This window comes from Nerophis lumbriciformis, linkage group LG34, assembly GCF_033978685.3.
Source record: "Nerophis lumbriciformis linkage group LG34, RoL_Nlum_v2.1, whole genome shotgun sequence".
NCBI lineage: Eukaryota > Metazoa > Chordata > Actinopteri > Syngnathiformes > Syngnathidae > Nerophis > Nerophis lumbriciformis.
The window spans coordinates 3,447,501-3,470,992 of NC_084581.2; the positions used below are offsets into that span (position 1 = coordinate 3,447,501).

The 23,492-nt window shown below is 41.6% G+C and overlaps 1 protein-coding gene across 5 annotated transcripts in view; it reads left to right on the top strand.

Annotated features, from left to right (window-relative positions):
- LOC133576133 (pleckstrin homology domain-containing family G member 3-like) overlaps positions 1–23,492 on the top strand; it is a 40,005-nt gene that overhangs the window by 9,770 nt on the left and 6,743 nt on the right. For 4 of the 5 annotated variants that reach the window (XM_072912230.1, XM_072912227.1, XM_072912228.1 and 1 more), the window contains 13 exons: positions 1,956–2,275; positions 2,442–2,542; positions 6,105–6,174; positions 6,240–6,286; positions 6,364–6,514; positions 8,746–8,877; positions 8,949–9,131; positions 17,032–17,124; positions 17,198–17,284; positions 18,432–18,459; positions 18,546–18,632; positions 18,698–18,730; positions 18,805–18,827. In XM_072912230.1, coding sequence (XP_072768331.1) covers positions 2,165–2,275; positions 2,442–2,542; positions 6,105–6,174; positions 6,240–6,286; positions 6,364–6,514; positions 8,746–8,877; positions 8,949–9,131; positions 17,032–17,124; positions 17,198–17,284; positions 18,432–18,459; positions 18,546–18,632; positions 18,698–18,730; positions 18,805–18,827 — 1,146 coding nt within the window. In that variant the 5' untranslated portion in view covers positions 1,956–2,164. Of the gene's footprint in view, positions 1–1,207; positions 1,254–1,955; positions 2,276–2,441; positions 2,543–6,104; positions 6,175–6,239; positions 6,287–6,363; positions 6,515–8,745; positions 8,878–8,948; positions 9,132–17,031; positions 17,125–17,197; positions 17,285–18,431; positions 18,460–18,545; positions 18,633–18,697; positions 18,731–18,804; positions 18,828–23,492 lie in introns of those variants that run through there. The other variant, XM_072912231.1, reaches the window with a different exon arrangement.

Sequence of the window (23,492 nt, forward strand, 5' to 3'; positions counted from 1 at the left end):
TTTTAAAATAAGGTTGTAATGTAACAAAATGTGAAGCGATGTGAATACTTTTTTAATACAATATAAAATATTGTATAATATAATATAATGTAATATAACCTAATATCTCAATCACAAAAGAAACCCAATTGGAGAGTAACCTTTGGCCAAAAGACAAATACAATAAAAATTAATGATTTTTGCCACCACAACAGTCTTTGTTTTATATTTTTGGAAGGTGGGGGAAATATTTGAGAAGAATCAAGCGGAGAGATCTCTGCAGGGCACGAGGAATGCAGCAGGGGAATATACATAAAATAGTCTTATCTTTTAGACATAAGACAGGCCCAGGCAGTTAAGGCGAAGCAATAAGGCACATAAGACTGTTACTTAGACTAAAATTGGTGTTAGACATGAGATTACTAAAATATGATTTTTTTTCCCCACAACAGCAATTGCTAGGTGGAATGAACCATTTTGTATTTTTGTAAGTCATGCCCGACTTCATCATTTGATTAAAGCAACCTTGCTATTGAACTGAAATCTTAATATTCATCGACAGCAAAGTCTGCTGTAATGCGAGCATTGTACCGGGACATTGTGGTGAAGAGAGAGCTGATTTACCAGTTCATTTGACTACGTTCCGACCTTCACCTATGGTCACCATCATAAGAGCAAGATGGCAGATACAAGGGCCCAAATAAGTTTTTTCTGTAGGGTGTTTGTACTCTCATTTAGAAACCGGTTTAGAAGCTCTTAGTAAAACCACTGCTATGTAACATCCAGAGGGGCCATTGGAGGTTGCTGAGGCATCTAGTCCAGATGCCTCCTGGTGAAGTGTTCCAGGCATGCCCAGCCAAAAGGAGGCAAGGCCCTGGGTAGACTTGAGACTCCCTGTAAGGAGTTTTTGTCGTCCCCACACCCGCAATCTCCCCCTTGATGAATGGATACATTTTATAAAAGGAAACATTTTCAAATCTAAACAAAACCCCAGATCCCCCGTGTTTTGCACCCTGGTAAACACCTTGACGCCCCTGAAGGAAGACTTCCACCAAGGCAAACCATGTTAATCATAACACTTGTGTGACTTTAGTCTGGTTCACAAAATTCCACACTTTTAGTAGCACTTCTGTACTTTTTGTGGCAGGAAGTAGATTTCCTGCAGGTGGCGATACAGAATCATTTAGTCTAATTGGATTAAGCCCCACCCCCACTGCTCAGGGGTGCAGGTAGTCGTCAGTCTGTATCCTGAGCCTCATCTGATCTGCTGACAGGTACGAAAACATCAAGTCTTGACTTGTTTTCTTTTGGTCTTTGTGTGTCTGCTCTGGTCCTACATTACTGCATGTGGTCCGGTTCTGAAGAACAGCCCATGGATCAGCTCAGCCCTACTGCAAAGGCTTGTGTGTAATGATATTCATTGAAAAGCCTTTTTTGAATTTGTACTTCTCACACCTCTAACCACCTCAATGCCCAATGTTAGCTATTGATTGATTAGATATTGGTCATGTTTGTGTGTTAGCGTGTGTTTGTGAGAGAGACAGAGACAGTATCTTGCAGTAGGAGATAATCTCAGGTCATATGACCAGACTCTTAGTCACCATGGAAACCGTGGTTCATTAGGTGTGTTACATAACAAGAAGCAGCAATTAACTCACTTCACTTAACATATGTTTTATCTGCATGTCCACAAAAGGTGTATACAGACGGTTCAAAGCTTGTAGACTGGTGGGCACATTCTCAAACCAGGTCGTTTTTTTATAAAACATACAGTACTTGGCGTGGAAAACAACTGTTTTGAATGTACGCAAGCTTTATAAATGCTTGTACTTTGCTGTTAGCACTCTGATTGAGCCCTGTGATTGGTTAATTTGCAGTGACATAGTCATGTTCTGATTTTACTTGTCATCATTCCTCACCGGCAGTAATGACCATGCTCCATTCTCCACACACCCTCCCATTACTTGTCTGTACAGCGCCCCACTAGCCTGAACTCCATCTTGGGGTTCACATCTTCCTGACACGAGGGGGCTCCTCCAGGTTCTTATCTGACCGCAGCTTGAATCCACGGCCTGACGAAGTAGAAGAAGGAGCAGGTTACGTGCAGGTGTGGACAAACCCAAAATGTGACTAGAATAGGCGGGGCTTCTGCCTTCCTCGCCGGGACGACGACTCCTCACCTCACATGACCGAAAACATGGCGCCCAACGCCCAGACCACCTACCTGAACCGTGTTGTCATGGAGATCATCGAGACTGAGAGGGCCTATGTGAGAGATCTACGCATGATTGTGGAGGTGAGAGATGACATTTATTGATTGATTGATTGATTAATTGATCAGTTAAAATTGTAAAATTTGGAATAACAAGGGTCAGTTAAATGCTGACTCTGCCCCATCTGCTCCCCTGCACAAGACATTTGTTATGTAAGAGAATACCCACAATGCAATCCTGTCTTGTCAGGACTACCTGGCCCACATCATCGACCAGGTAGACCTGGCCATCCGTCCGGAGCAGGTGTGTTTCCTCTTCGGCAACATTGAGGACATTTATGAGTTCAACAGGTGAGGAAACAAAGGTTAAAAATTCCTGTTTGCTCAGCTGACTTGTCAAAATCCAAATATAATTGATAATGTCTCCCAAATTCCTATTCCATACCATGTAGTCTAAAAGCTCATATCATTCAAGACATTTTGTAGTTCCTGTACTTCGTGCTGTCATGCTAGGTGCTAGCATGCTAACAGTGTTACCCATGGTTTGATCGTTGCGCACCACCATGGCAAAAAAAGCAGATACACCTTAAAATCAGGGTCTTTTACAGAAAAAATAATTCAAGTAATTGAATTTAACGCCTATTATTTAGACTTAGACTTAGACTTCCTTTTTATTGTCATTCAAATTTGAACTTTACAGTACAGATGCAGATGCAGATTTATGTACTATGGACTAGTGATGCACCGAAAAAAAAGATTTTGTACCAATAGATCAGTCTGCTGCTCGGCACTGTGTGCTGACTAACGATGAGAGCTTGTTGCGCACACCTCAAACTCTAATTGTAAAAGAAAATAACATGGTCATTGTTTTGTGGAGCATGATCGGCAGGAGATGGCAGCACATATACAGTATCACCTGTAAGGTTAAGTGTTAACTTCCTTTATCACAATATTTTTTAAAACAAATATTTGTGGTTTACCTAATGCAGGGGTGTCAAACTAATCTTCATTGAAGTGGAGCGGAGGCAGCAGTTCTGCGATGTGGTCGTACTTTAATATATCCAACTAATACCTATGGGCCGAGATCTACAAAATGTGCAAGTTGCTAATATTAAGAGGACCGTGGCACTTTCAAGAAGAGAAAGTGTGCGGGGGTTCGATGTTGGTGAGACCAAAGCATCGCCCACGACGACCCATTCCTTAGAGAGACCATGCCCACTGCCTTTGATATATTAGTATGAACATATTTTTCTCGTTACATTGTATCATTTTTTTGTATTTATCAATTGTTGTGGTACTACAATGTATCACAGGCTGCACTTTGTACACCCCTGGTTTATTTACATATATTGTTCTGCCTTCCCTTAATGTTGGAATTTAGTTTGTTTAGCTTTATTCATCATTGATGTGTTTTTTGCTACTTTATGTTGTATATTTTTTAAATGATATTTCCAATTAATTTGATCATCTATTACTACACCCAAAAATGTGTTATCAGTTCAGGCATATATTTACCAAACTCTTTATTATAGCATATATAATATTGATGCTAACTTTGTACCAGTAAATCAGTTTGCTGCTCGGCACTGTGTGTTGACTAAAAACGAGAGCTTGTTGCACACACCTCAAACTCTAATTGTAAAAGAAAATAACAACATTCAATGTTTTTTGGAGCATGATCGGCAGGAGATGGCAGCACATATATCCCCTGTGAGGTTAAGTGTTACCTTTCTTTATCACCAAATTTTTAAAAACACATTTAAAAAAAATATTTATGGCTTACCTAATGCAGGGGTGTCAAACTAATCCCCATTGCAGTAATGGCTGCCCTCAGATTAATATATAAGAGTTTCAATGTACAAAACCCAATACCAGTGAAGTTGGCACTTTGTGTAAATAAAAACAGAATAAAATGGTTTGCAAATCCTTTTCAACTTATATTCAATCGAATATACTGCAAAGACAAGATATTTAATGTTCGAACTGAGAAACTTAATTTTTTTTTGCAAATAATCATTAACTTAGAATTTAATGGCAGCAACACATTGCAATAAAGTTGGCACAGGGGCATTTTTATCACTGTGTTACATGGCCTTTCCTTTTAACAACAATCAGTAAACGTTTGGGAACTGAGGAAACCAATTTTTGAAGCTTTTCAGGTGGAATTATTTCCCATTCTTGCTTGATGTACAGCTTAAGTTGTTCAACAGTCCGGTGTCTCCGTTGTCGTATTTTACGCTTCATAATGCGCCACACATTTTCAATAGGAGACAGGTCTGGACTACAGGCAGGCCAGTCTAGAACCCGCACTCTTTTACTACGAAGCCACGCTGTTGTAATACGTGCAGAATGTGCATTGTCTTGCTGAAATAGGCACGGGCATCCATGAAAAAGACATTGCTTGGATGGCAACATCTGTTGCTCCAAAACCTGTATATACCTTTCAGCATTAATAGTGCCTTCACAGATGTGTAAGTTACCCATGCCTTGGGCACTAATACACTCCCATACCATCACAGATGCTGGCTTTTGAACTTTGCCTGTCACAATCTGGATGGTTCTTTTCCTCTTTGGTCCGGAGGACACAACTTCCACAGTTTCCAAAAACCATTTGCAATGTGGACTCGTCAGACCACAGATCACTTTTACACTTTGCATCAGTCCATCTTAGATGAGCTTGGGCCCAGCAAAGCCGGCGGCGTTTCTGGTTGTTGTTGATAATTGAATTTGGCTTTGCATAGTAGAGTTTTAACTTGCACTTACAGGTGTAGCGACGAACTGTAGTTACTGACAGTGGTTTTCAGAAGTGGTCCTGAGCCCAAGTGGTGATATTCTTTACACACTAATGTCGGTTTTTGATGCAGTACCGCCTGAGGGATCAAAGGTTTTGGGCATTCAATGTTTATTACGCGTCTGTGCAGTGATTTCTCCAGATTCTCTGAACCTTTTGATGATATTACGGAGCATAGATGGTGAAATCCCTAAATTCCTTGCAATATCTCGTTGAGAAATGTTGTTCTTAAACTGTTCGACAATTTGCTCACACATTTGTTCATGCCCCATCCTTGTTTGTTAATGACTGAGCATTTCATGGAGCTGCTTTTATACCCAATCATGGCATCAACCTGTTCCCAATTAGACTGGTCACCTGTGGGATGTTCCAAATAAGTGATTGATGAGCATTCCTCACCTTCGTAGTCTTTTTTTGCCAGTTGTGCCAGCTTTTTTAAAACATGTTGCAGGCATCAAATTTCAAATGAGCTAAAATTTGCAAAAAAATAACATTTCTCAGTTCGAACGTTAAGTATCTTGTCTTTGCAGTCTATTTAATTGAACATAGGTTGAATAGGATTTGCAAATAATTGGATTCTGTTTTTATTTACGATTTACACAACATGCCAAAGACACTGGTTTTGTATAATTGCCTAATGATTTTAAAACACAATTATCTATTAATTTGAATTGTTCCTTATGGACAACGGGATGGATAACTTGCTTTGAAATCATAAGCAGACATTTATTTATTTTTATTTTGACAATTATTTTTTGAAACATAAGTTAATATGTTTTTGCATGATCAAATAATAATAAAGATAAAAAATACATTACTTTTTTTGATGTACATGCAATTTTCAAGATTTGTTTAGATAGAAAGACGAAGTGCTTTATTTATGCACATTATTTCCAGGCTTTCGCGGGCCACATAAAACGATGTAACGGGGCCAGATTTGGTCCCGAGGCCATGAGTTTGACAAATGTGGCCTAATGTAATGTAAATAATCAATGAATGTACTTTATGGGAAGGAATACACTTTGTGGAGAGTTTTTGTTTTTGTAAAGTATTTAAGTATTAAAGCAAAACACTTTGATTAAACATGCTTGGCTGCACCTTGGTTCTGTTGTGGTCCGGCAGCGAGCTGCTCCAGGATCTGGACCTGTGCGAGCGTGACGCGGTAGCTGTAGCCAGGTGCTTTGTGATGAAGGTGAGGAAGAGTCCTGTCTATCAGTGTGAACTTGTTCTGGTTCTGAAAATATGTTTGTTTTTCAGAGCCAGTACTTTGACATCTACACTCAGTACTGCACCAACTACCCAAAGTAAGGTCCACATTGAACACATCAACCCAGTCCACAGAACTGTTTTTTTTTTAGACCTTGATGTGGTTTTGTTGCAGTTCTGTACTGGCGCTGACCGAGTGCATGCAGGACTCGTCTCTGGCCATCTTCTTTCAGAGCCGCCAGAATACTCTAAAGCGCTCGCTGCCTTTGGGTTCTTACCTACTTAAACCTGTCCAAAGAATTCTCAAGTACCACTTGCTGCTTCAGGTGCCCCGCCCATAATTCACTGTCCACTTCGCCCACTTATTACTACTTCCAACTATATTAACAATACTCATACTTATTGGTAATAATGATTATTCATTATTTCCACACTTATTCATATAGATTATTAACAATAATACCTACTGATAGTGATGATACCTATTGATAAAGATGATCATTGTTGATAGTAATCATGCTTATTGATAAAAATAACACGTACTGATGATTATTCATGACAGTCACACTTATTGAGAAATATCAATAAGTTCATGATATTAACACATTGATAATGATTATTGACAATGACACTGATAATGATATATATTGATAAAGATGACACAGATTGATTATAATGATCATTTTTATTCAGTCTTATTGATAATGACACTTTGATAATTATTATTCATGATATTCACACTCACTGATAATGTTTATCGACAATGACACTTACTGATGATGATGATACCTAATGATAAAGATGACACTTATTGATGATGATAATTTTTGATAATGATCACTAGGTATGTAACGGTAAATACGGTAAATTGTAAATACCGCAGTATCGCGGTTTTATAACCCTCACAATAATTCTGTGAGGTATCAAACGGAAACTTGGTGAGTTAATTTTTTTGGGGCACTTTTGCATTGGCCGGTCTGAAAATAAACTATATCTCCCAAAATCCTCTGGGCAGCGCAGGGTGGGGGCATTGTATGTAGTAAAGGGGATATAAAGAGGAAGTATTCTTAGTAGTAGATAAAAGGAATTGTTTTATTCAGACATGTCATCAAAATCAGTCCATAACATTTTTTAGTTATGTTTCTAACAAACAGACAAACTGGCAAAAACATACCCTCTTTTGTGGAGGTAATGAACTCTGCGTGCTGCAAAGCAAAGTGCGCCACAATCGTCATGCGCGTTTCCAAGCCAACACAGAGCAGGTCAGAGCGCACCGCCGCGGAGGTAAAGCAATCGGTGGGAGCGCAGACACTGCACACAGCCGGTAAAACGAGTAATATGAAAAGCTACTTGATAAACCATCCTCCAGAAAACATATTTGATGCCAGCGAAACTAAACATCAATTTGTGAGGTATTTACATTATTAAAAGTAGTCAGTTAACTTTTCTGACACTCAGTATTTTCCAAAATGATATTAAAAATGTCCACTGTCGAGGACACTGCTTCTCAGGAAGTAAAAGTTGAAAGACAATAAAGTGTGCAGTATTGTTTTACACTTGTTACACTGGATGTTTACTATATCACTTTAAAGATACTATAAGTTTTTGTTTTAATTATTTGCTTGTAACAGTCGATGTTGCAACACTCTTCTTTGCACTTAAAAATACATGTTAGCATAATAAAACACATGATTAGAACGTTTGAGCATTATGTTTGTGTTCAATTACAGTAAGTGTGTTTATCTTTAACATTCCTGCCACATAATTTTAGGACATCCATCCATCAATCCATCTTCTTATACCACAATAATATCGTACCGTGGCCGTAATACCGTGACATTATTGTACTGTGAGATTTTCCTATTGTTACATTCCTGATAATGACACTTATTGATTAAATGATCATTTTGATAATGACCATACTTTTTGATAATGATGACCCTTTTGATAATGATTATTGATGACAATCACACTTATTGATAATATTCATACTTACAAGTTATTGATAATACTGACAGTTATGCATAATAATCACTATTATTGAAAATGATGACACTAATTGATAATGATTGATTACAATAACCCTTATTGATAATAATGGGGACTTCACCCTTGCTCCTGATGGGTCAGGGTTAGGGCCTGCCGTTAGTGTGTTAATGTGTGTGTGAATGGGTGGATGTGGAAATGGTGTCAAAGCGCTTTGAGTACCTTGAAGGTAGAAAAGCGCTATACAAGTATAACCCATACAACCCATAATGATTATTCATGATATTCATGATACTCACACTTATTGATAATAAATATTGACAATGACACATACTGATAATGATACTTATTGATAAATATGACACCTATTGATGATAATGATACTTCGATCATATTCACTCCTATTGATGACGATGACACTTACTGATGAAAAGGATAATTATGCTGCAAAACAAGCACCATTTTACATGCTGAAAAGCAGCAGTGAATGGGCAGCCCATCTTAATATTGCTTTACCTTAACCTTTTTTATATTATTATTGATACCCATTGATAATGCCTATCATGTTTAGGAGATTGCAAAGCACTTTGACCCTGAGGAGGAGGGTTACGAAGTAGTGGAGGAGGCCATCAGCACCATGACAGGTGTGGCCTGGTACATCAATGACATGAAACGCAAACACGAGCACGCCGTCAGACTACAGGTCAGCGTGGACACGACAAATGTGCACACGTGTTTATCAGTAAATGTTGACTTGTGACCTTTGCCCCTCAGGAGGTTCAGTCGCTGCTGTTGAACTGGAAAGGTCCAGACCTGACCACATATGGAGAACTGGTTTTGGAGGGAACCTTCAAAGTTCACCGTGTTAAAAATGAGCGAACGCTCTTCCTGTTGGAGCGAGTGTTGCTCATCACCAAACGGCGTGGAGAACACTACATATACAAGGCACACATCCCCGTAAGATTGACACATTCTCACTGTGTGAATGTTGAAGTTTCGAGACACCTTCTCATTCAACACGGTGGTAGTGTTTTTCTACATTTGAGTGTTCCTGTATGTCATTCTTCTATTTCCATCCATCCATTTTCTACCGCTTGTACCTTTCGGGGTCGCAGGGGGTGCTGGAGCTTATCTCAGCTGCATTCGGGCGGAAGGCGGGGTACACCCTGGACAAGTGGCCACCTCATCTTCTATTTCTTCTCTTTATTTCTCAGCTATTTCCTAATTTCTCTATACATTTAAACCATTCCAACATCAAAATGTTGAGCTCGTTTGGAACACCATGAGTTGAACATCTATTGACATAGTCAAAACAATGTCCCCAATTTTCCTCTGACAAAATTGAAAATAAGTAGATACTTTTTTGGGATGTTGGGACTGTTTTGGTTTCTTCAACATTGAAGGGTGGCTCCCCTTTCAAGAATGTTGACAGAGAATGTGTTCCAACTAAAAGGGGATCACACCTTTCCTGGGAAAGTCTATTACAGAGTGCTGGACAGAAGGGAAAGACTGTTAGTCCAACCTCAGCTTGAAAGTGCAATGTTTTTCTTGTTTGCATGTTGGCGTTTGGGCTGACTGGCGAGCTGGCGCTGGCTGGTCTCCATGATCCTGTTGGCGTGTGGTTGTTGGTCGCGGTTTTTCGATCGCTTTGATTTGATTGAATGGTGCTGGTTGTCTGGGGTATTGCAGCCGTTGTTTCTCCTGCCGTTCGTTTGTAGTGTGGGTGCCCGTGGCCGCTGGGTCCGGTCCGTGAAGAGAACCCCTCTCAAAAGTGCCAGACACCATCGAATGTGAAAATTTGCCCACTCAAGTCGGTTATGACGACAAACATCAGTCATGTCGAGGCCCCGATGAGTACGACAAGCATGCAGATGAGCTTACCTGAGACGGTTTCTCACAGTTTGTGCAGAAATTCTTTGGTTATGCAAACTAATTGTTGCAGTAACTGTTCAGATGGCTGGTCTCAGACAATAATGGAAGTGCACCAGCTGGATGTGTAGGTCCTGGGCTGGTGTGGTTACACATGGTCTGCGGTTGTTAGGCCGGTTGGATGTACTGCCAAATTCTCTTAGATGGCTTATGGCAAATAAATGAACATTCTATTCATGGGCAACAGCTCTGGTGGACATTCCTGCAGTCAGCATGCCAACTGCACGCTCCCTCAAAACTTGCGACATCTGTGGCATGGTGCTGTGTAATAAAACTGCACATTTCAGAGTGTCCTACTATTGTGGGCAGCGTAAGGCACACCTGTGCAATAATCATGCTGTTTAATCAGCATCTTGATATGCCACACCTGTGAGGTGAGATGGATTATCTTGGCAAAAAAGAAGTGCTCACTAACACAGATTTAGACAGATTTGTGAACAATATTTCAGAGGATATTTGTGTCGAGCTTCCAAAATCGAAAACTTATACCATTGTAAGTTTTACATTTTGAGTTCAACTCCTGAAAAATGGGAGCAAAAACAAATGTTTTGCGTCTGTATTTGTGTTCAGTGTAGAATGTAAGAATAATGTGTTGAACCAGGCTAGAAATGTAGGTTAATTGCATTTGCGCATCACACGTGATCGGTATATTGTTCGAATTAAAATGTTTCCAGTTGACATATTCATATTCGTGATATGATTGCACTTTTTTAGCAATGCTGTCGAAAGCTCCAATTACAGGAGGAAAACCGTCTGTCACTGCAAATTGCGCTTTAGTGTTGGCCTGTCAAGCCGCATTGTATGGGAATTTAATATACCTGGCTAATGTACCGATATTATCGTTCCACACGGCTGGCATGGCTTAGCTTAGTGTCGACTGGCACAGTCTTGATCGGTCAACCAGCTCCATCTAGAAACCTCAGTGTGGTCAGCAACTGTGTGGGCACAGGCAGCGCAAGGCCCCTACATGTGTTGTGCTCTACAAGTGTCCTCAGCTCTGCTTAAATTTCCAGGATGATTGTATGCCATGTAGAAATGTGCATACACCAGCAATGAAGTTGGCGTGAGGCACCAAACATCTCCACATTCAGGTCACTCTTGATACATCTCAACTTTGAAGATGGGCATACGCCAGGTTTTTGTGCATACGCATTCTTAATACATGCTCTGCTCTATACTCTTGCAAGTGTGTTTGAGGGTGCATAGGAGTTTGCCCAACAAGTCTACATGTACATGCAAGTTGTGGACTTAGAAAAGGCATTTGACCGTGTTCCTCATGGTGCTAGGTGTGGAGTGTGGGAGAAGGGGATGTGTGTCCTTGTACAAACCCTGTTTCCATATGAGTTGGGAAATCCATCCATCCATCCATCCATCCATCTTCTTCCGCTTATCCGAGGTCGGGTCGCGGGGGCAGCAGCCTAAGCAGGGAAGCCCAGACTTCCCTCTCCCCAGCCACTTCGTCCAGCTCCTCCCGGGGGATCCCGAGACGTTCCCAGGCCAGCCGGGAGACATAGTCTTCCCAACGTGTCCTGGGTCTTCCCCGTGGCCTCCTACCGGTCGGACGTGCCCTAAACACCTCCCGAGGGAGGCGATCGGGTGGCATCCTGACCAGATGCCCGAACCACCTCATCTGGCTCCTCTCGATGTGGAGGAGCAGCGGCTTTACTTTGAGCTCCCCCCGGATGACAGAGCTTCTCACCCTATCTCTAAGGGAGAGCCCTGCCACCCGGCGGAGGAAACTCATTTCGGCCGCTTGTACCCGTGATCTTGTCCTTTCGGTCATAACCCAAAGCTCATGACCATAGGTGAGGATGGGAACGTAGATCGACCGGTAAATTGAGAGCTTTGCCTTCCGGCTCAGCTCCTTCTTCACCACAACGGATCGATACAGCGTCCGCATTACTGAAGACGCCGCACCGATCCGCCTGTCGATCTCACGATCCACTCTTCCCTCACTCGTGAACAAGACTCCGAGGTACTTGAACTCCTCCACTTGGGGCAGGGTCTCCTCCCCAACCCGAAGATGGCATTCCACCCTTTTCCGGGCGAGAACCATGGACTCGGACTTGGAGGTGCTGATTCTCATCCCAGTCGCTTCACACTCGGCTGCGAACCGATCCAGCGAGAGCTGGAGATCCTGGCCAGATGAAGCCATCAGGACCACATCATCTGCAAAAAGCAGAGACCTAATCCTGTAGCCACCAAACCAGATCCCCTCAACGCCTTGACTGCGCCTAGAAATTCTGTCCATAAAAGTTATGAACAGAATCGGTGACAAAGGGCAGCCTTGGCGGAGTCCAACCCTCACTGGAAACGTGTCCGACTTACTGCCGGCAATGCGGACCAAGCTCTGACACTGATCATACAGGGAGCGGACCGCCAAAATCAGACAGTCCGATACCCCATACTCTCTGAGCACTCCCCACAGGACTTCCCGAGGGACACGGTGGAATGCCTTCTCCAAGTCCACAAAACACATGTAGACTGGTTGGGCAAACTCCCATGCACCCTCAAGGACCCTGCCGAGAGTATAGAGCTGGTCCACAGTTCCACGACCAGGACGAAAACCACACTGTTCCTCCTGAATCCGAGGTTCGACTATCCGGCGTAGCCTCCTCTCCAGTACACCTGAATAAACCTTACCGGGAAGGCTGAGGAGTGTGATCCCACGATAGTTAGAACACACCCTCCGGTTCCCCTTCTTAAAGAGAGGAACCACCACCCCGGTCTGCCAATCCAGAGGTACCGCCCCCGATGTCCACGCGATGCTGCAGAGTCTTGTCAACCAAGACAGCCCCACAGCATCCAGAGCCTTAAGGAACTCTGGGCGGATCTCATCCACCCCCGGGGCCTTGCCACCGAGGAGCTTTTTAACTACCTCGGCAACCTCAGCCCCAGAAATAGAAGAGCCCACCACAGATTCCCCAGGCACTGCTTCCTCATAGGAAGACGTGTTGGTGGGATTGAGGAGGTCTTCGAAGTATTCTCTCCACCGATCCACAACATCCGCAGTCGAGGTCAGCAGAACACCATCCTCACCATACACGGTGTTGATAGTTCACTGCTTCCCCTTCCTGAGGCGGCGGATGGTGGTCCAGAATCGCTTCGAAGCCGTCCGGAAGTCGTTTTCCATGGCTTCCCCGAACTCCTCCCATGTCCGAGTTTTTGCCTCCGCAACCGCTGAAGCCGCACACCGCTTGGCCTGTCGGTACCTGTCCGCTGCCTCAGGAGTCCTATGAGCCAAAAGAACCCGATAAGACTCCTTCTTCAGCTTGACGGCATCCCTCACCGCCGGTGTCCACCAACGGGTTCTAGGATTACCGCCACGACAGGCACCAACTACCTTGCGGCCACAGCTCCAATCAGCTGCCTCGACAATAGAGGCGCGGAACATGGTCCACTCGGACTCAATGTCCAGCACCTCCCTCGTGACATGTTCAAAGTTCTTCCAGAGGTGGGAATTGAAATTCTCTCTGACAGGAGACTCTGCCAGACGTTCACAGCAAACCCTCACAATGCGTTTGGGCCTGCCAGGTCTGTCCGGCATCCTCCCCCACCATCGCAGCCAACTCACCACCAGGTGGTGATCGGTTGAAAGCTCCGCCCCTCTCTTCACCCGAGTGTCCAAAACATGAGGCCGCAAATCCGATGACACAACTACAAAGTCGATCATGGAACTGCGGCCTAGGGTGTCCTGGTGCCAAGTGCACATATGGACACCCTTATGTTCGAACATGGTGTTCATTATGGACAATCCGTGACGGGCACAAAAGTCCAATAACAGAACACCACTCGGGTTCAGATCCGGGCGGCCATTCTTCCCAATCACGCCTCTCCAGGTTTCACTGTCGCTGCCAACATGAGCATTGAAGTCCCCCAGTAGAACGAGGGAATAGTACTCCCTCGAGCGAATCCAAAAAGGGTGGGTACTCTGAGCTGTGGTTTGGCGCGTAAGCGCAAACCACCCGTCCCCCCACCCGAAGGCGGAGGGAAGCTACCCTCTCGTCCACCGGGTTGAACTCCAACGTGCAGGCTCTGAGCCGGGGGGCAACAAGAATTGCCACCCCAGCCCGTCGCCTCTCATTGCCGGCAACGCTAGAGTGGAAGAGAGTCCAGCCCCTCTCGAGAGAACTGGTTCCAGAGCCCTTGCTGTGCGTCGAAGTGAGTCCGACTATATCTAGCCGGAACTTCTCAACCTCGCGCACTAGCTCAGGCTCCTTCCCCCACAGCGAGGTGACATTCCACGTCCCAAGAGCTAGCTTCTGTAGCCGAGGATCGGACCGCCAAGTGCCCTGCCGTCGGCTGCCGCCCAGCTCACAATGCACCCGACCTCTATGGCCCCTGCTGTGGGTGGTGAGCCCATTGGAGGGTTGGGAAATTGTGTTAGATGTAAATATAAACGGAATACAATGATATGCAAATCATTTTCAACCCATATTTAGTTGAATGTGCTACAAAGACAACAAATGTGATGTTCAAACTGATAAACTTTTTTTTTTTTGCAAATAATCATTAACTTTAGAATTTGATACCAGCAACACGTGACAAAGAAGTTGGGAAAGGTGGCTAAATACTGATAAAGTTAAGGAATGCTCATCAAACACTTATTTGGAACATCCCACAGGTGTGCAGGCTAATTGGGAACAGGTGGGTGCCATGATTGGGTATAAAAACAGCTTCCCAAAAAATGCTCAGTCTTTCACAAGAAAGGATGGGGCGAGGTACACCCCTTTGTCAAACAGTTTAAGAACAACGTTTCTCAAAGTGCAATTGCAAGAAATTTAGGGATTTCAACATCTACGGTCCATAATATCATCAAAATGTTCAGAGAATCTGGAGAAATCACTCCACGTAAGCTGCATGGCCGGAAACCAACATTGAATGACCGTGACCTTCGATCTCTCAGACGGCACTTTATCAAAAACCGACATCAATCTCTAAAGGATATCACCACATGGGCTCAGGAACACTTCAGAAAACCACTGTCACGAAATACAGGTCGTGGCTACATCTGTAAGTGCAAGTTAAAGCTCTACTATGCAAAGCGAAAGCCATTTATCAACAACATCCAGAAACGCTGCCGGCTTCTCTGGGCCCGAGATCATCTAAGATGGACTCATGCAAAGTGGAAAAGTGTTCCGTGGTCTGACGAGTCCAAATTTCAAATTGTTTTTGGAAATATTTGACATCGTGTCATCCGGACCAAAGGGGAAGCGAACCATCCTTCATGTTATCGACGTAAAGTTCAAAAGCCAGCATCTGTGATGGTATGGGGGTGCATTAGTGCCCAAGGCATGGGTAACTTACACATCTGTGAAGGCACTATTAATGCTGAAAGGTACATACAGGTTTTGGAACAACATATGCTGCCATCTAAGCGCCGTCTTTTTCATGGACGCCCCTGCTTATTTCAGCAAGACAATGCCAAGCCACATTCAGCACGTGTTACAACAGCGTGGCTTTGTAAAAAAAGAGTGCGGGTACTTTCCTGGACCGCCTGCAGTCCAGACCTGTCTCCCATCGAAAATGTATGGCGCATTATGAAGCGTAAAATACGACAGCGGAGACCCCGCACTGTTGAACGACTGAAGCTCTACATAAAACAAGAATGGGAAAGAATTCCACTTTCAAAGCTTCAACAATTAGTTTCCTCAGTTCCCAATCGTTTATTGAGTGTTGTTAAAAGAAAAGGTGATGTAACACAGTGGTGAACATGCCCTTTCCCAACTACTTTGGCACGTGTTGCAGCCATGAAATTCTAAGTTAATTATTATTTACAAAAAAAAAATAAAGTTTATGAGTTTGAACATCAAATATCTTGTCTTTGTAGTGCATTCAATTGAATATGGGTTGAAAAGGATTTGCAAATCATTGTATTCCGTTTATATTTACATCTAACACAATTTCCCAACTCCTATGGAAACCGGGTTTGTACAACCGTAGTAGGAGTCTGGTTTGCATTGTCAGCAGTAAGTCCAGCTTGTTCACGTTAAACGTTGGCTTTTGTCACTGGTTCTGTTCACAATCTTTCTGAATAGAATTTCTAAGCACAGCCAAGGCGTTGAGGGTGTCCACTTTGTGGACCTTAGGATCTTTTGTCTGCTGTATTTGTGGGTGATGTGATCCTGATGGCCTCTCATCAAGCTGTAACTTCCAGTGTTTGTTGGGACAATTCACTGCAGAGTGTACATTTTCTGGAATGAGACTCTGAACCTTTAAATGTGAGGCAACGGTTCTCAGCCAGAAAAAGGGTTGATTGCCCCTTTGGGTTGAGAGCGAGGTCTTTCCCTAGATGAGGAGTCCAAGTATCTCAAGTTCTTGTTCAAGATTGAAGAGTTGCTGTGCCAGACCGTTGTGGTGCAGTCAAGTGGTCGAAATTACATTTTTCCATAAGGTTTCTGGACTCGACCTAAACGACCTGTTTCGGATCACAGTCACCTGAGAGGAGATCAGAATAGAGCCGCTGCTCCTTCACATCGAGAGGAGCCAGTTATAGTGGCTTAGAGTCAGACATGAAAATGTTCAACTCCTCTAAAAACATTCCTGCATCAAAATGTTTGGAGGGCTGTACTATGAAGCAAGCTTTCTGCTTTTCCAAGAAAGAAGCTTGTTAACTTATTAGCAGGATGTGTTGCCACAGTAACAGTTAATGCTAACGGTGCTCAGTTTAAAGAAACACTATTAGAGCCAATACTACAGACACACTTAACACGTAGTACTTGTATGACACCACTTACCGCTTTGAATCTTATTTTTGTATTTCATTTTTATTGGCTACCCCCTTCTCCTGACACCAGCCGACTTGCAACTGAAAGAATAAAACAAACGGTCACCATTAAAATAAACATCTAATAGTAAAAATTATAATGATTGTGTTGTCAAAGCATGTACGCAACAATAATAAAAATTGTAATGATTGTGTTGTCAGTGTTCCACATTGATGCTGATCGAGAGCAACAAAGACAGTTTGAGCTTCAGCGTGACGCACTACAAGCAACCTAAACAACCGCACACTGTCCAGGTCACTATTTAGCACTATTTAGCACTTTTTAGTGGCTTCATCCAATCACATGACACATTTGCTGATGTTTCAGGCCAAGTCAGTGGAGGAGAAGGAGATGTGGGCTCATCACATCAAACGCACCATTCTGGAAACCCACCATGCTATCATCCCACAAAAGGTCAGGACAAGTACACATAAAAATAAAATAAAATAATAATAAAAACAATAATTATTCATAATTATCAATAGGACAGTCCACCTTACTACTACCGTACTATTAAATACATTTTCATTCTAGTAATCAATTAATCACTCCATATTTATAATTATTAATAAATCACTATCAAAATAATTCTAATCAATTGAGAACTCCTATAAAGCATTAAGATATATTATTAATAAATCAAATTTATAAAATATTAAAGTAAAGTAATACATCAATTATATAAAACGTTAAAGTCAAGTAATGGAATATTTTTTTTAAACATTAAGGTATATGAATAATTAATCATGTAACACATTAGAACATAATAAATACATGCTATGAAACTATTTATTAAAAGAAATCAGTTTTGGTAAGTACAATGGAACCTGCATTTATGAATTGGTTCTTAAACATGGTTTCGCAAATCTAAAAGTTTTCCATAAGAATCAATTAAAGCATGAATAATTGATTCTAGTCTCAACAAAAGTAAAAAAAAATGTACCGGTAATTAAAAAAACTGGACACTTAGAATACACTATAGTGTGTGTGTGTGTGTGTGTGTGTGTGTGTGTGTGTGTGTGTGTGTGTGTGTGTGTGTGTGTGTGTGTGTGTGTGTGTGTGTGTGTGTGTGTGTGTGTGTGTGTGTGTGTGTAAATATATATATGTATGTATATGTGTATATATGTATGTATATATATATATATATATATCTGCTAAATTGGTGCGCCTGTGTGTACAGGATGGGACGGAGGGGGCCCTGCCTCTTCAAAATGACTGCGCCCGCGTGTACAGGAAGGGATGTCATCAAAATGGCCACCTCCCTATGGCTTCAAGCAGCATGCGAAATGAATAAATGAAACATTCGTACGCGAGACATGGTTTGCACACAGAGGCATATTTGGCGCGATGTAAACGTTCGTAAACCGAAAAGGACGCAAACAGGCGTTTGTAAATCGAGGTTCCAATATATAACAAAAATAATAAGATAGATGTAGAAAGCACTTGATTAAACTTGTTTAAATACTTAATCAAAAATACATTTTATAAAAAATATTTGATCAAAGTCAATAATGGAATAAGTTTATTAATGATACTCAATAAATGACAATGTGTGTTTCAGGCCAAAGATGCCATCTTGAATTCCAGATGTGAGTAAAGGTCATATCAGATATCAAATGATTGTTTACCTGACCTGATGTCATGAAGATGTCATCTGTAATGTCGCCCCTTATAGACAATCACAAGTTTCACTCCATCCCTAATCGGGTGAAGAAAGTCAAGTCCCGTCTGACTGATGGGTTTCCACGGCAACAGTCTTTAGGTGATCAGTCAAGGCCCCTTATGGATTGATTATTAATGTATTGATTGATTGTTTTTGTCCTTCAGATGTAAATGAAGGACGTGAAAAGAGCTTAACAGGTAAAGACATTGTGTTAATGTTAGATTATTAATGATGTATCAACTTGATGGCATCACAATGTTGTTGTTTGCAGGACAAGTGGGTGTGGTCTCAAAGGTAAGAAACACTTATCCATCATCAATAAAAAATATGTATTACCAGTGGTCGCCACACAGCTCCTTTCCTTTGCCTATGTAATAAAGTCTTTCTTTCTTTGGTTTCAACATGCTGTGCACATGCTAACATTTCATTCAAAGTGGAGCATGTTGCTAACTTAAACAGAGTTATACTCATTATTGGTCTTTTTGTATTTTATTTATAGTTTTGATGGAGCAGCTAGACACTTGCACAGACAGCTTTTTAAATATTTCCTTGTATTTACTGCATCCCCAACAACAGTACGTGTAAATCAGTGTTTCTTAGTGCCCCCTAAAAAGCTGCCAAAAATCAGTATCTCAGCTGTGGTCCAATAGGTGGATTACAATCACATGACCTAGCAGTGACGTGCGGTGAGGTTCATGACTGATGAGGCACTGACTTCATCACAGTCAGATTTACAAACATATGAACCCTAAAGAGTATCTTATTCACCATTTGATTGGCAGCAGTTAACGGGTTATGTTTAAAAGCTCATAGCAGCATTCTTCCCTGCTTGGCACTCAGCATCAAGGGTTGGAATTGGGGGTTAAATCACCAACAATTATTCCCGGGCGCAGTGCCGCTGCTGCCCACTGCTCCACTCACATCCCAGGGGGTGAGCAAGGGGATGGGTCAAATGCAGAGGACAAATTTCACCACACCTAGTGTGTGTGTGACAATCATTGGTACTTTAACTTAACTTTAACTTTACACATACAAACTGTAGCACACAAAAAAGCAAATTTAATAAAAAAAACGTTATTATGGTCTTACCTTTACTTATAAGTGCGGGAACAGTGCTGTTCGTGTTGGAGGAGTTGTGAATGAATGAAATATGAAATCCGTGCTGCAGTCTGCAGGTGTACCTAATGTTGTGTCCCTGCAGTCGTTCACGGCTCCTCCGACGCGAGCAATGTTGTTTTTGCACTTTTTGGCTTCTTGTTAAGTGACTTTTTTTGGGTGCATTCGGTCTTGCACGTGGAGGGTTTGGGTGTGGGCTTTGGTTGGTGTGGCGCTCCCGTCGGGGGGTGCAGTCTGCGGCGGAGGTGCAATAACCGGCACCAGGAGGCGGAATTACGCGAGCCTCACACAGTGCGTCTTCGCAGCAGTTTTATGATTGCTCAGCACAAGAAATACGTTACACACATACAGTTGTTGACAAAATACACTGTACATTATATACCTCAGCTAACTAAACTATGGAAATGTATAATATAATTCATATAGCAATACGGTCTCACTGCACAGCAGGCCAGCAGTTAGCCGAGTCCGTAATCAATGGTGAGGCACAATTGAGTGACGTGCCTCAACTGGCTGCTGATCACCGCACCGTCTCTTCTCAGTATTTGAACGGCAAATGTGAAAATTCAGCGATTTTGAATAAAAATAATCTAAAACTGGTGAAGTTAAATGGAAAATAACCTTATAGTATAATCACTGGATACATATAACAATTTAATTAATTTTTTTTCTTTTTATATATTTTTTCTTTCCATGATGGCAGGTGAGGCCCCGCCTCAGTGACCGCACGTCACTGTGACGTAGAGGTACATTGGGCACTTGCACGTTTCAGGTGATGGTCTAAGCTTGGACCGACATTCACAATATTTATTATTAGGACTTAACATGTTAGTTTATTTGCACAACCAGGTCTTCTTAGTTATATTAAGACATAGCAACCACAAAAGAACACAAACTAATGCAATCTCTTGTCCTTTCTTTGCGTTTAGTGCTGCTATCAAACACTACTAATCTAGTAGAGAATAAACTTGATAGCATCACAGAAAGTTTCTCAAACAAATCAAATGTTAAAAAAAACATTTTACAAAATTATCGCTGCAGACACAAGCGGTCCGATTGTATTCCACAAGATGATGAAAGGGCTATTTTTAAGAGCCATTTACTTCTACGCACCTTAGTTTTTTCCCTGACTTTATTAACTTTATGAACTTATTTCATGACTTAATGAAAGCTCTTTCCTTTCTCTCTATTTGAACGACTGATACACCCAAAAACAGAACAGTAATACGGCATTTTCTGCAAAAACTCTACACTCACTCTCACTTGTTTTAATGCTACACTCACGCTGTTGGACCGTCTTGTGAATTTAACCATGAAGAAGAAAAACGGATGTGACGTCATATGCAACCCTCCTATAGGCCACAGCGGTACTCGGTTGTAATACATATTTCCACCACTTGTGGCAGTAATGACAATCTCAAACACAGAAGAAGTCTGATGCTAAAATCATAAACACGTTTTTTGAGCGCAAAAATTATGACTCAAATGGTGAAGCTGTATTTTCATTTGCACCTAAATTTTATTGATGGTTTAGTTAAGAAACATATGTATTATTATTATTTATTATTAATTTAGAATGTATTTATTTTAGCACGGCATACTTGTATCTAAATGTATTTTTCATCAGTCCCTTGTTTTGCAAGATATTTGATTAATATTTAGTTTTGTAATCAGCCTGATCCAAGCCTTGATAATCGTCTTTGTGATTAACGCATGCTTTCATGTCATTTGGCAAGATTTACTAAATTAAACTGTTAGTATGTTAAATATTATTATTGAATGCAATTAAAGTTAAGAGTAAGATTTCCAATTCAGTATTAATATTTGAGTGGGTCCCAGGCCAGCTGTAGTGGAAAAGTTGTGCCCCGAGATCAAAAGGTTAAGAACTTCTGGTGTAAGTAACTCCACCATTCCTCCATGTACACCTTCCACCAAGCCCACTGTGTGACTTCAGAACAACTCTACCCACTTCTTGCTTGCCCAAAAAATTTAATACAGTGGTACCTTAACTTATGAGCTCAATTGGTCCCACGACTGAGCTCATAACTCAAAACACTTGTATCTCAAATTAGCGCCACCCATTGAAATTAATTAAAATAAATTAAATCTGTGTTTGTGCCCCAAAATAGATGTTTTTTAGTCACAGACCGGAGGTCAGAGTTGACAGCAAGCATTACAGTGCATCCAGAAAGTATTCACAGGGCTTCACTTTTTCCACATTTTGTTATGTTACAGCCTTATTCAAAAATGTAATAAATTAATTTTTGTTCTTAAACTTCCACAGACAATACCCTATAATTACAATGTGATTTTTTTTTTTTAAATGAAAAATGAAAAACTAAAAAAAAACATGTACATAGATATTTACGTCCTTTGCTCAATACTTTGTTGCTGCACTTTTGGCAGCAATTACAGCCTCTTGTATTTTGGAATACGATGCCACAAGCTTGGCACACCTACAGTATCTTTGGGCAGTTTTGCCAATTCCTCTTTGTAACAAGCATTCAAGCTCCATCAGATTAGATGGGAAGCGTTGGTTATCATACAGAATGTCTCTGTACATTGCTGCATTCATCTTAGTCTAGTCAGGGAGGTAACCAAGAACCCGATGGTCACTCTCAGAGCTACAACATTCCTCTATGGAGAGAGGAGAACCCTCCAAAAGGACAACCATCTCTACAGCAATCCACCAATCAGGACTGTATAGTAGAGTGGCCAGACGGAAGCCAAGTCTGCCAAAATGCACCCGATAGAATCTCAGAACGTGAGAAACTAAATAGGCTTGTCCGATGAGACAAAAATTGAACTCTTTGGCGTGAATGCCAGGCGTCATGTTTGGAGGAAACCAGGCACCACTCATCACCAGGTCAATACCATCCCTACAGTAACACGTGGTGGTGGCAGCATCATCCTGTGGGGTTGTTTTTTTAGCGACAGGAACTTGGAGATATAGACAAGACATAAACAGGATAGAGGGAAATATAAATACAGCACAGTACAGAAACATCATGGATGAAAACTTGCTCCAGAGTACTATTAAACTCAGACTAGAGCAATCCTTCATCTTTCAGGAAGACAACGATCCTAAGCACACAGCCAAGATATCAAAAGAATGGCTTCAGAATGTCCTTAAGTGACCCAGCCAGAACCCAGACTTGAATCCCATAAAACATCTCTATAGAGATCTAAAAATGTCTATGCACTGACGCTTTACTAATTAACCTGATGGAGCTTGAGAGATGCTGCAAATAGGAATGGGCAAAATCACCCAAATGTAGGTGTGCCAGCATCGTATTCAAAAAGACTTCAGGCTGTAATTGCTGCCAAAGGTACATCAACAAAGTATTGAGCAATGGCTGTGAATATTTAAGTACATGTGATTTTTAATTTTTAATACATTTGCAAAAGGCTCTAAAAAACTTCTCAATGTGGAGTATTGTGTGTAGAATTTTGAGGACAAAATCAATTTATTCCATTTTGGAATAAGGTTGTAACATAAGAAAATATAGAAAAAGTGAAGCACTGCAAATACTCTCTGGATGCACTGTATGTGTATTTATAGTATATGTACATATACATATACCGTACATGTTATTATTTTAACACACACACATATATATATATATATATATATATATATATATATATATACTGTATATATATATATATATATATAACATGTTCGCAGTCCGCCCGAATTCAGCTGAGATAGGCTCCAGCACCCCCCGCGACCCCAAAAGGGACAAGCGGTAGAAAATGGATGGATGGATGTTATTTGTAGTTGTGCTTTGTTTGTGTGGACGGTGCCATATTCACAAGCATCAAGTACGCCAACCATAGAAG